This window comes from Camelus bactrianus, chromosome 1 (genome assembly GCF_048773025.1).
Source record: "Camelus bactrianus isolate YW-2024 breed Bactrian camel chromosome 1, ASM4877302v1, whole genome shotgun sequence".
In the NCBI taxonomy this organism is placed as follows: domain Eukaryota; kingdom Metazoa; phylum Chordata; class Mammalia; order Artiodactyla; family Camelidae; genus Camelus; species Camelus bactrianus.
The window spans coordinates 9043427-9055755 of record NC_133539.1 but is presented as its reverse complement, the minus strand read 5'-3'; the positions used below and the strand labels follow the sequence as shown (position 1 = coordinate 9055755).

General features: G+C 41.0%; 1 protein-coding gene across 4 annotated transcripts in view; it reads right to left on the bottom strand.

Moving 5' to 3' along the window:
* RUNX1 (RUNX family transcription factor 1) overlaps nt 1–12329 on the bottom strand; it is a 236652-nt gene that overhangs the window by 76150 nt on the left and 148173 nt on the right. For all 4 annotated transcript variants that reach the window (XM_074359077.1, XM_074358981.1, XM_074359012.1 and 1 more), the window contains one exon: nt 6368–6524. In XM_074359077.1, coding sequence (XP_074215178.1) covers nt 6368–6524 — 157 coding nt within the window. The remainder of the gene's footprint in view (nt 1–6367; nt 6525–12329) is intronic.

Below are 12329 nucleotides of genomic sequence, written 5' to 3'. Positions count from 1 at the left end.
AGGAAATTTACTTACATCTTTGAGAAAAATACAGTTTAAGTGGCTTCTACCTACGTGAATGCTTCCTCACCAAGGAAATCAGAGGAAATGCATTTTGAATCCTACAGGACAATGGCCAGGAGCCTCTCGGAGGAGGTTGTTGGGATCACTTTACTATTTATGGGTCCTCAACTACCTGAAACCCTTGTTGGGAGGAAGTTCAGTGACACAAAATGGAGTTCCTACATGGGGCACCCCAGAGAGCCTCACAGAGAGCGGAAAGGGCTGGAATGCCAAGTCAGCGCCAGCAGCGGGGACGCAGGGAAAGCTCCGTTCTTAACATGGACTGAAGCACATCTCTGTTGAATTCAGAACTCACATCAGAACCAGTGATGCAGGGTAGGCATTGCCTGAACTCCACTAATGCGTGTTTATAAATATAAAACTCTTGAAGAGCGGCAGTTCCTCCCCTGCACCCTGAGAGTGAGCTGATTAAAACTGGCACCTCTGAAAGTATTCACAGGCAGTTCGTTAGATCCACACTGCTTGCTTGTTAATTTCTATTAATTATTTCATTTGGGCTTCAGAGGAGAAGATGTTATTAGCATGGATTTAGTCCTCCGAGACAATTTGGTCCAGGAAGTCTTCTCAGTGGAAATACGGACACACACATGCACACACACACACACCTCTCTGACGGAAAGTCCAAGAGATCCTTCAAAACCACGTAACCTCTCCATACTGACGGTACATAGTTATTCACAAACATCCCCTTTCTGATCTGAACGTGTTTTATAATCACCAACAGAGAGAAAACAGTCATCAGACAGTATGCCATCTCTCTTTCAACAAGTCATTTTTCTTTAAAAATAAAGACAAGAACCAGAATATGTTCTTCCATAACCAGTCTTCTCCACCCTCTCTTGCCCCTCGCCAACCAGCACAAAAAAGAAAATACAAAACTGATTTATTAGAACCAGAACAGCAGTGCAGCCGCTGGCCGGATCACTGTTTATGTCTATAATGCTTGCTGCTGAAACAGGGAGCTCTAAAAATCACTCAACCATTATTTCTCTCGGAGGCGCTTTCTGATTGATAGTCTTCTGTCCCCACCAAAAAGAACTGCCTCAACCCAAGGCAAGCCGGCTGGCAAGGAAGGGGTTTTGGGTCACGGGGGTGGGGATGGGGGCAATGCGTGGAAGGAAGTCCAGCTTCTGCCCATTGACTCTTAAATATCATTCACACAAATAACCTCAATTTTAAAAAGCTGTCCGACACCATCAGTGATGCCTGGCACTTCATAAAATCAGCAAGAAAACCATGAAGGGATAAACTGTGAGACTGCGTGTTCCAGGCACAAGAAAGTTTTCAAGAAAGCTCTTCCCCTTGGGCTCTGCCATGTCCCCAGGCGGGACAGGGACTGCTGGGTGGTGGTTGGGGGTGGGGAGAAATTTGCTTTGTGAAAGCACTGTTCCTCTTTTATTGGTAAACTAGCAAAACAGAATGAGAGAGCTGATCTCTAGAGATGAATTCTACATCAGATCACAAATACCAGCTTTCGACCTGCCATCGAAAGAGATTATTTGCTAGGGCTGCGGAGGCTGGGTGTATAAGAGGCTGGGTCTTTTTCCAGCCATATTTACCCATACCGAAGTCTGAAACAGATTTCAGTATATATATTATTTTAAAGTGTAGATCAACAGCAACCCCTGAAAAGGGGGAAAATGGGAGAGTTGCTGTTAATACAACTCATATCTTTTCTTTGTATTTTCTACAGAAGATCTGACTGCCAGCTCACTATCCATGTTATCCATGAAACAACACTGGGGTTGTCAAATGCACTTTCCTTCCCTTACTCTACGAGTCTGTGATAAAACAGAGAATGACTTGCATCCTATGATAATATTGTGAGTCATTCAGAGCATTGCTCAGTAATAACCACTCCATAAGGACATGTCTCTCTTTGTTTGGAATTTCAGGAAACTCGATCCTTTTCTAAATGTACCTTTTCTTCCACCACAATCTTTCACTCCTCTGAAAGGCCATCTCTCGATACTGCTCCCCAAATAATATAAAATACCTTAAGAATGAAAATGCCTTAAGTAACAAACATTACACAAATAAGCAATAACCCAGATTGGGACAGGGTAAATATTATGTCTGGGAACACGTCCACAGCAAGAACGTAATGAAGGAACTTCATTTTATAAAAGCATGGGGAAGGGTACAAATATTTTGAAAGTAGGCAAGATTAAAGTTGCCAGGGAGGGCAACATAAACACAAATTCCACCAAGAAATTAAACCCAGTCCTAAGAGATGGGAGAACATGTGGCCTCACTCGGCTGCTTGTGGAATTCGCACTGCAGGTCTGCAGCCAGGGGGCCAGGCAGTCACTAGAGAAGAGGATGCCCCTTGGATGACAAAACAGGCCCTTTTCCCTTGCAAGGAACTATATGCGCTCCCACCTGATGGCCTTCCGAAGGTCTGGACCAGCAGTTTGAATGGGACCTACTTTCTTAATTACACAAACCAGGTCCTGGCTATCATAAAAGCAGGTGTAACCAAAACAGCATAGGGCACAAGAATGTCTTCCTCACCTGTTCATTTATTTACTCATTTTCTAGTGATCTACAATGTGCAGCACAGCTCTAGGCTGGCCCTCCATGGTCAAAGCAAAGTTCCAGAGTCACAGATTCTTGGCTTGGGGGTCCATGGAGTCCCCAAGAGGTCCATAAACGAACTTCAGCAGCCCTGGAAACTGAAATTGTACAAGAATCTGTGTTGAAGGGCACATGGGTACTTTTTTTCCCTTTGGGGGAAGGCTTCCAAGGGTTTTCAGAATTATTTATGATGTTCTCAAAAGATTAAAAATCATAATCTTAGAAAAATAAGGAGGAAATTTGCCGTGGATTCTTTCCCCCCATTTACGATGTGGTAGATGATACGGTCTGGGAGATTTCCTCTTTGGTTCTAAAATGAATTAACTAAAGCCGTATTCCCTGATTGATCGATTCCTTTCCAACTGATTAAGTACTCCAGTAGGGACGGAAGCACTCACAGATTTCACTGCTACAACTTCTTCAACATCTCTCAGCTGCAGCCACGAAACACTTTCCTGTAACTGCAAGTGTCAGTAGCACCTGCCTCAGCTGCGGATGGAAGCTGACGTCAACTGCTGCTAATTAACGTCACCAAAGAGAATTCCTCTAGAGCCCGAGCTCTGATTTTCTGGGGGTCAGGGAGACTCCCAGAACGTGTTTACGTGTGAATTGTTCCGAACGACAACCAGCGTGCTCAGCATCACCTCTCCTCTCCTGGGAGCTGCTATCTCTCCCTCCATTGTAAAGGACTGGTGGATTTATACGGAGATACTGAATCAAAGGGAGAAAATTCCAAGGGTGAGATACCCCTGAAGAAGAGATTTCAGTTGTCAGGGAGAGAAAGGAGGGAAGGGAAGAAAAGGAAGGAGGAAGGCTCAGACTGCTGAAGTCTTCACCGATATTTTTTAGGGGCCAGTATTGTCAGCCAGGCCGTAAAAGCCGGACGGGCAGGTTTTCCCAGTTGCAGGCTGAACCCGAGGTTAGGAGCTGTGGTCCTGGACAGGAGCCAGCAGCCAGACAGATCGGTTTTGCAGAACAGAGAAAAACCCTTCCATGTTCAACCCCTGGCAGTTTCTGCAAGGTTTACAATCCCCAGGGATTGGCAGCAGGGAAAAGAAAAGGGGGTTTCTTTTTCTCCCCTTTATTTGGAACCAAGCACCAGGCCCCCTGGAGAATCCTTCAGACCAGTGGCTTTGGACAGAACGCAAAATTGGCATGGAGACGTTCAGATGAGCCAGTAGCCAGGACCTCCTCGGTCCCCGTGTGGTATGTTGATGCCAATGACATATTCTCAGACACGTTTTCAAAAACAGAAAACAACATAGTGGATAGTCTTAAAATCACTTAATAAAACGTTATGAAACTTTTAAAAGACACGATTCAGTGAGGAAGATTAAGGCTAATTGTTAAAATGAGTGGGCATCACCTGCTCTCTTCATAATAGAAAGCAAATTGAGAAAACACAAACAAAAAACCCCCAAAACGGCAGTCTTTGATGTTGACACTTACACTTGAAAGAGTAAAATCAAGTTGTATTTTATGACTAGGGGGAGAAATTATGAGACAGAGTCAAACTGGGCTTTTTGACAGCTCATTTTGTCTTGTAACACTAACCAAAAAAAAAAAAAAAATCACTCAAGACCAACAGTATCACGATAACTGTAACTGGGTCCAACATGCACTTCGAGCTCCTCTCCTTCGGATTGCTTATTATCACGTGTGGGAAGCAGAGCCCGTTCAAAACAGATATTGTCCATCTACAGAGAGTTGCAATTAATTTTCTCGTCCCAGGTTATCAAAAGACAGCCCGGCCTTGGTTACAGCTATTTCACTCTTGGGGTTTTATGCAAACTCAAGGGCATACTGGCACGAATCAGGCAGCCAAATGCAAACAATCCACACCTTGGGGAAACAGTTCACTGCTACCCAAGTAAACACAAGCTCCTCTTAGTCACCCACTCAAAACAGAAATGGCCAGTGAGGGACGAGAGACCAGCCCTTGACGCCAGCAAAGCAAGCATGCTGCTTTCAAAATCGCATTCTTTATCATCACCAACCTCCTGGGCATGGCCAGGCCACTGCTGCACTCCTTACGGGAAAATGTCGCTGGCTTGGGCCATTAAAGAATTTCCAAAACTTTCATGACCGAAACTTGCCCCGTAGACCCACATAGATGCCTCCTCTGATAATACTGCTTTCTCTGGAAATGCCACCAAATGACACTCGTTTTGCTCCTAAGAGGAGCAATCCACAGGAAGTGAGCTGCTATGATTACGGGGCTTGGAGGCACGGACCAGGAGGTCGGGCCTTTGTTTTTTATTGGCTTCTCACCCACTCTGCCAGCTGCTCATCTGAAGCCTTCAAGATGTTTTCTAAACACACATCTCTGAACCATAATGTGAATTCCATTTAGTGAAAGGTGGAGACTTTTAATATAACAAGTGAACCCATATAATGACTTATGCTTTTATACCTTATAGCATCATTCATGCTTTCAATAAGTGGGTATAACTTTCTTTGCATTACCCTATTATTAACATAGTGCTATGAACATATATTTTTAATCATGTTATAAGTATTTAAATTTTCTCCACCTATTGATTCTACTCTGAAAAGCCCCAGACAGCTAGGATAGCACAAAAACAATAGCCAAAAACAGCAACATGCCTTTACCCTCTTTCCTCTTTGACTAATCGAATTCCCCAAGAACACAGATTTTCTTGTATTTTTGAATGCCTTTATAAAGAGTAATGATTACTCTTATGATTAAACGTCCATTGATTGTACTTTAATTTTTTTCAATACAAGAGTCATCTACTGTTATTTAGGTACTTGCTACGTCTTTTTATTATACTCAAAATAACTTTTATTTTTAAGCTTATTCAATACTATATTACAAAAATGAGATTTTCCAAACAAACTCCCCTACCTCCTTCAGTTAAGTTTCCAGTAGTTACTGCTATTTATAAAATATGACTTAGGTTCTTACAATACATACAAAATGTAATATTTGAAAATAACTAGAAACCAGAGATTACAAGCCAAGATTCCTTTTTCTGCTTTAATACAGTGATAATGGGCATGGAAAAATAAAACTGCACTGATGAAATAGTTCCTCTGGATAATCCGGTCTTTAATATTATTAGTACCTAAAATATTAACTGGGCCCAGCCCCTCCCTGCAAATAATAAAAAGACATCCAAATTTTATATAATAGGAAGGTCACATTGCCATCAAATTCACCAAACCAGAATGGTACTATTTCTTCATATTTTATCATTAAAAAAATGCTCACTTGAAATATGCTTCAATAACTATATACCATATATCCCTCAAAATTATTGGAAGTGATCATCTGAAACTCTGTCACTTGTCATGGATAGCACATTGATCCTTAAGTTAAAGGCTTCCAGTAAAAAGATTTCTGAAAATTATTAAAGAGAGAACCCCAGTTGCATGCTCCTAGTTTCCATGATGGTAAGTTTTATATTTTTACATTTTAGTAAAGATCTGAGAGGTTTCCTTGATAATCCATGTTTTATATGCTCCAAATCGGTCTTAAATAAGACCAGTTCAATAATAGAAAGCTATTACGTAAAGCGAGATTCTGTTAAAAATGTTAAATTGAAATAAATATTTTTTAAAAGCTTGATGTAGCAATAATAACAGGAAGAAATGACTGTTATTTCTAGGAAATCCCATCATAGAAACTTCTAGAAGTTTTGACATCTGCCTTTGTTGCCATGTAAATATTCTGTGCTTCAGTTCAGTTTTGACAGATACATACCTCTTCCACTCCGACCGACAAACCTGAGGTCATTGAATCTTGCAACTTGGTTTTTCATGGCTGCTGTTGCATTTCTCAGTTCGGCTGAGTAGTTTTCATCATTGCCTGCCATCACAGTGACCAGAGTGCCATCTGGAACGTCCCCCAGAGCCACCACCTAAACACCAGTCAAGGGACAGATGCAGACACCAGGCAGGTTAGAAACTTTCATGCCATTTGCGTAGTCATTATTCTAAAACTCAACGTATATGAGGTGATGCTTTTGAGTTTGCAAAGGAACAGCAGTCGTAAGTTAAGCAAAACAACAGCCAAGTTATTAATGGGAAGATTCACTTTAAATTCCACTATGCAAAACTAAATATAAATGTTCAAGTCATAAAACATTCACCTCATGAAGCTGCATAAGGTCACAGGGCACAGTTGGAATAAGACGCATGATAACAAGAACTTTGAAAAGCTCTGCCTTCTCATGAATACAATCATCTCTTCCTAATTCTTCATATTTGAGAAACAGAACACCTTGTTTTTTGGAAGTTTATAACCTAACCCATCTTTCACTCATCCAGACATCCACTGACAGGCCGAACAGGGCCAACTTTATCTTTTCAGGGTTTAAACTTATTTCTGCTAAAATGAAATTCGATTGCCACCACTGAATTGTTGAAGATTCTTGAATGATTTAAACTGCCCCTCTGCCGTCAGTTCATCCTTATGCCTTCTACTTTCTTTTATTATCTTAATTTTCACTAGCAGTGAATTCTGGTATGCAAGGAAAAAAAAAAACAGAAATATACCCTTTGCTTAACACTAATTATGAAGTCAACAGACCTCAGAGAAGAGGGGTGCTCATTTTTGTGTCCTCCTCTGAATTCAGGAGTGGAACTCCATAGCATTTTTATATGTGTGAGTCACAGGGTTGTGTTAACTAGGACCAGATAGATGACGAGGTGTCTGTTCTCCAAGCCCAGATGACCTTGAAGAAGAATTCCTTCAATGGAACTGGACAGGAATAGATTTCCTATCAGGGCTATTCAAGTAAACTAGTAAAAAAAAAAATATTCTTGATACTTAGGTAATAAAAAAGAACAGTCATTTCAAGGTAAAATGCTCTAAAGAGTATGGCACAAAGGTGCTTCGTACAGTAGGATCCACTTCTTGGTCATTTGACCTTTCCAAAAACTATCTTGGTCTAAAAATTTATCATTATCTATACTTCCATTGTTTCTGTTTTGTACAAGTGGTCACAGAATTTCAAATCAAAATGCCCCCAAGTTGCATTTGTTCCTATCACTTCTGACTTCCCTTCTAGTACTCTTTCAGTAGTGAAATGTGTGTTAATCATTCCAATTATACAAGTTTTTTTTTTTAAGTATGCTTTTTGAGTTGTGATAATAAAGCATTCTACAGTGATTATTCCTGCCACTGTTTTCCACCTCCTCATTTTTACCTAATAATTACTACATCTTTTTTGGGGGGGGGGGTAATACCTATATTTCAGTCCTCTTTTCCTGTCTGTAAACAAGGCTGCCACAGACTCACTTGTATGAGAGCAAAGCCATGTTTCTCTAAATTCCCATCTTCACTGCCTGCTTAGTCATTACCGTTTTTCCTTGTCATCCAGATGATCATCTATTGTTTTTATTCCCTATGAGCTTCAGCTCTTGGATTCTAAGAAATAGGACGGGGAAAACGAACCCATAAGGGTGGCCGTACTTCAGACCCCAAGACTGCATCAGGGGAATCAATTCTCACAGCAATAGGCAGGCAAGTTCCTCATCTAATTTTATCCAACTTGCACTTTTATCTTTCTTTCTAATCCTTTCCATCCAAATGTTGTACATCTTTTCCATAAAGGAGATTTACAAACAAAGCTATTTAGTCCCCAGGCACCCTCTAATTAGGTATTTAGATCCATTAGAAGTATGTGTGTTGCTGTTTAATTAAGAGCAGTAATATGGCAATTCCCTTTTGTTTCAAAAACATAATTGAAATAAATCTCCTTGATCAGTTATTTAGTGATTGTTACCATTTTTTTTTCTATTCCCATGAAAAGTGCTTGCTTTATTCTGCTCTTTTCAGTCTCTTAAAAATCCCCCTCCTCTTTTTTTCCACTGATTTCACTTCCCTCTGTAAAATTAACTCACAATGTTGAAATGTCCTCCTTGAACACATATTTTTACTTCCTCATCTTCATCTCCCAGTGATGACCTGGCGTCTCTATTTTAATTCAACATTCAGTAAGTGTACAGGGACTGAATCAACTGCATGGTTTTCCAGCTGAATAACTCATTGTGGGGACAGAATCTGTAAATAGGTTAAAATAAATAAATCTTGTTTTATAACTACCAAAATGTATTCTAAATCACCTTCCTCCTACTGGCTCCACTCATAGTGGTCCATGCCTGTGCCTCGTTCATCTTTCCAAAGCTACCCTCATCAGTAATATGGCAAATTCATGAGACCGTCATCAAACAGAAATAAATATAGAGTAAAATGATCGTGGTGGCTAAATAAGAAAGGCTTGTTGATGTTGGAATTTAAGACTAAAAAAAAAATTAGGCCTTTAACTCCTTCTTTTCCCTTTTTAAAAAAATGCAGCAGGAATCAAAGCTATTTCGGGGCTCAAAGATCATTTACTCGTCCTTTTATTGCTCTCAGAGGGATTTCTTTTAATGGTAGAGGGAAGGGGGAAATATTAAATCCAGGGAAATTACATTAATAAAATATATCATCTAATTATTAGCAAGCATTCTTAGACTAGGAAAAACTTTTTTTTTAATTTAAAACTAACATCTCTGCTAATTTGATACAGATTTTATCATTGATAGGCAATATAAAGAGAATTAAAAAAAATCTAACTTCAAACAGAAAAAAGCAATGGGAGTAATGAAAAAGCTATAAACAATAGGTAAAGAAACACAAACATTTACATTTTAACACAGACCAAACAGACAAGAAGGGACTTGCTGGCCAAAGGATCTCTCTCTCTCTCTTTTTTTTTTTTACTTCTCTGTTTTTAAAGTATCAGGAAGTTGGGCAAAATATCAACCCTCCTCTATGTTACAGAACCCTCATACTGCTCTTGGTTAGCGTATTCACAGTTCAAACTGGCATTTTTAAACCAACTCTAATTAGGCTGAAATTACAGTCACAATTCATTTATTTCAAATCCCTTAATTTTCCAGTGTTTTAAAGAAAGCTGTGGAGTGGAACTTAGAATTCAGCTGAGATGACATTTAATGCATAGCTCGGCACCACGATCTTGCCGACAGTAATGCTACTTCTTTCTTTCTTAAGAAAATAATATTAGTATCAGCGTCCAAGGCCTCTGAACTTGCTGAAGGCATGTTTATGCCTTCGGACTCTGATGTACCAGGGCCTAAATAAACTTTAATATTACAGTATTACAAAATATATCCTAAGTCATCCAAACAGCTTTTTTGACTGCTTCTGTAAATAATAGGTAACAAGTAGCAAATTGAAGATTTTTTTCAGTAGTCAAATATGGATTCCTCCGTAAGCTAAAAGATAAAAGATGTTTCATGGGAGAAGGATGGGGGCATTTTGGGGTCCAGAATAAGCAATTAGGATGATTAAGGAAACCTCCTAACTTTAAATCTCCCTTTAGTTTCAAAGATTAAGGCAGGGGGTTTACACGTAGAATTTCAGAAGACTCCTAAAGAATCACTTCAATTCTCTTCATCAATATCTGATGACTTTCTCACTAGCTTGCTCCTCATTACAGGGAAGGTAATCATTCTTTACTGATTAACTTCTGAAAGAGATTGTCTGAGACTTATTTAAAATCCAATTTTCAAGTAAAAATTTCTTTAGAAACTGCTTGAGAGGTGGTTGGTGAGGGATGAGTACACAGTGGAGTCAGGGACGCACAGAGAATCCAGCTGATACAGACACTTGAGTCAAGTTTAGCTTGCTTTATCCTCATCTCTGCGCTGGTTCCCTGCCGGGAAATTTTCTCTGCTCCTTCTGTTATTCCAGGGGCAGGGCTCCTTTAGAATGAGTCCCCTCTTGTTGGGACGGGAGTGGTGACAGATTATTAATTGAGTGATCTGATTTCCCCTGCTGTCCCTGCCTCTGTCGTAAATGTTCTTAAGACCCCCTTGAACTTTTTTTCAAGATCTCTACACCTTGATCTTTAACCTAGAAGCTATCACTCAGTAAAACAGATTTTTTTTTTCAAAAAATAAATTGTCAAAAGTCATTTTTAAAAGGACACCTCTATCATTAAGATTGCCCCTAAAAGGAATTCCCCGATGGCTCATGAAAGCAACTTATATGACTTTTCCATTCTTTTAGAAGGAGATAGACTTTCATGTGGTGGCTTGACAAATGATACTGCTTTAACTCCTGAAGATTCTTTATTAATCACTCAGTGTTTGGGGTTTGGGTTCCCTAGCAGAGGAGGACAGATCCAGAAGAGACTCCTATTTACCCCAAAGGAAGCCACGGATCCCTGAGAACTCACTTCCTCCGTGTGTCTGAGCACCCGGTTCTAAAGGACCCTTTGGTGGACTATCAGCCGTCTCCTCCCCTCTGCGCTTATCTCAGAGTGACCCCGGGCCCATCCCTGTCAGGTCCCAGGGCCGAGGGAGAGCTGAGTCTGTTTATGTAAAGGGATTAGGGTGATTTAAAATTGAAATGGGCTCCCAACCCAAATCTACAGAGCAGGAGGAAGGGCCAGGAAAGAGTCCAGCGGCTGTTCAATCTTATCTTTATTTCCATCCCCCCCCAAAAACTCTTGCTTTCAGAAAACCGAGCAAGTCTACAGACAGCCAATTACACATTTTTGGTTGTTTTAGAAAGCATAATCTAAATTTGGAAGGTGTGTAGAGCTTAAAAATAAAGAACTTCAACACTACTTTTTTAAAAAAAAGTGAACATCATGCATTGTAACCAGCTCAAGATCCAGCCCAGGCTCGGAACCATAAAAAGTTTGTTACATTAATCTCCCCTTAAAGGGAACAACATTTAACCAGATTATTTTTTTGTTAAGAAAAAGAGTAGCTGATCTTTACAGCTCCCCGACCCCACCTGCCTGCCTTAGCCCTTTAAATGAAGAGGAAATGACTGCACTGATTGTACTAAAAAGTTGCCCCTTCTTAAACCCACTCAAGACAGAAGAACTGAATCCCCGCTGCCAATGTCTACTGTCTGCTGCCAGGGTGGTGGGGTGGCTGTTTAAAAACGCCTGGGGTTGTTTATATATCCCCGTTGAAGGCCAAGGTTTTTAAAGACAGCTCAAATCTAGGGCAAGATTAGGGGTGAAAAGTGCCTGGGAGAGCTGCTCAGTTGAAATCACCCAGTCCATGCCGCCCCCTCCTCAAACATCAAAGCGGGCAGATTGGACCCTCGGCTCTCGGAAGACACAGCCTTGCCTCCTTTCGCCGCCCCGGGCTTAATCTAGGTGAACCGGCGGGCGATAACGTTCAGGAGAGTTCCAGGAAAAGAAACAGGATTCGCTACTTGCGGCTTCTGGCAGGAGAAGGCTACAAGCTCGAGAGAACTTCAGAAAACTTTTGCAAACTTAAACTACACCCACCGTGGACTTTGGATTTGCTAATTCCTAAAGGGCAGTTAAAGATGGGGTGGAAGTGGGAAGCCCTGACAGTTTTCCTTGTCAGTTTATTTTCACTGACCCGAAGGTATAAAAGTATCTTTTATTTCCTGACGCCTCCCTCAGATGGTTTGGGTGTCAAGCCAGAGTTGGGAAGGGAAGCATGGCAGGAGACGGGCTTGTTCCTACTGGGTTGTAACTTTTCCTACTTTGGTTCAAAGCTGCCAGGGAGAGCCAACCGGCCCTCAGTGGACGTCTTTGGGGGGCATCCTGATTATTTTCAGCCATCCCGGGAGACAACCGCGGCGGGGCTGAGTTGGGCCCCCTGAGGGTCGCCACGGCAACGCAGCATCCTGTCTCCTAAGCGCAGAGGGATGGACCACGGGC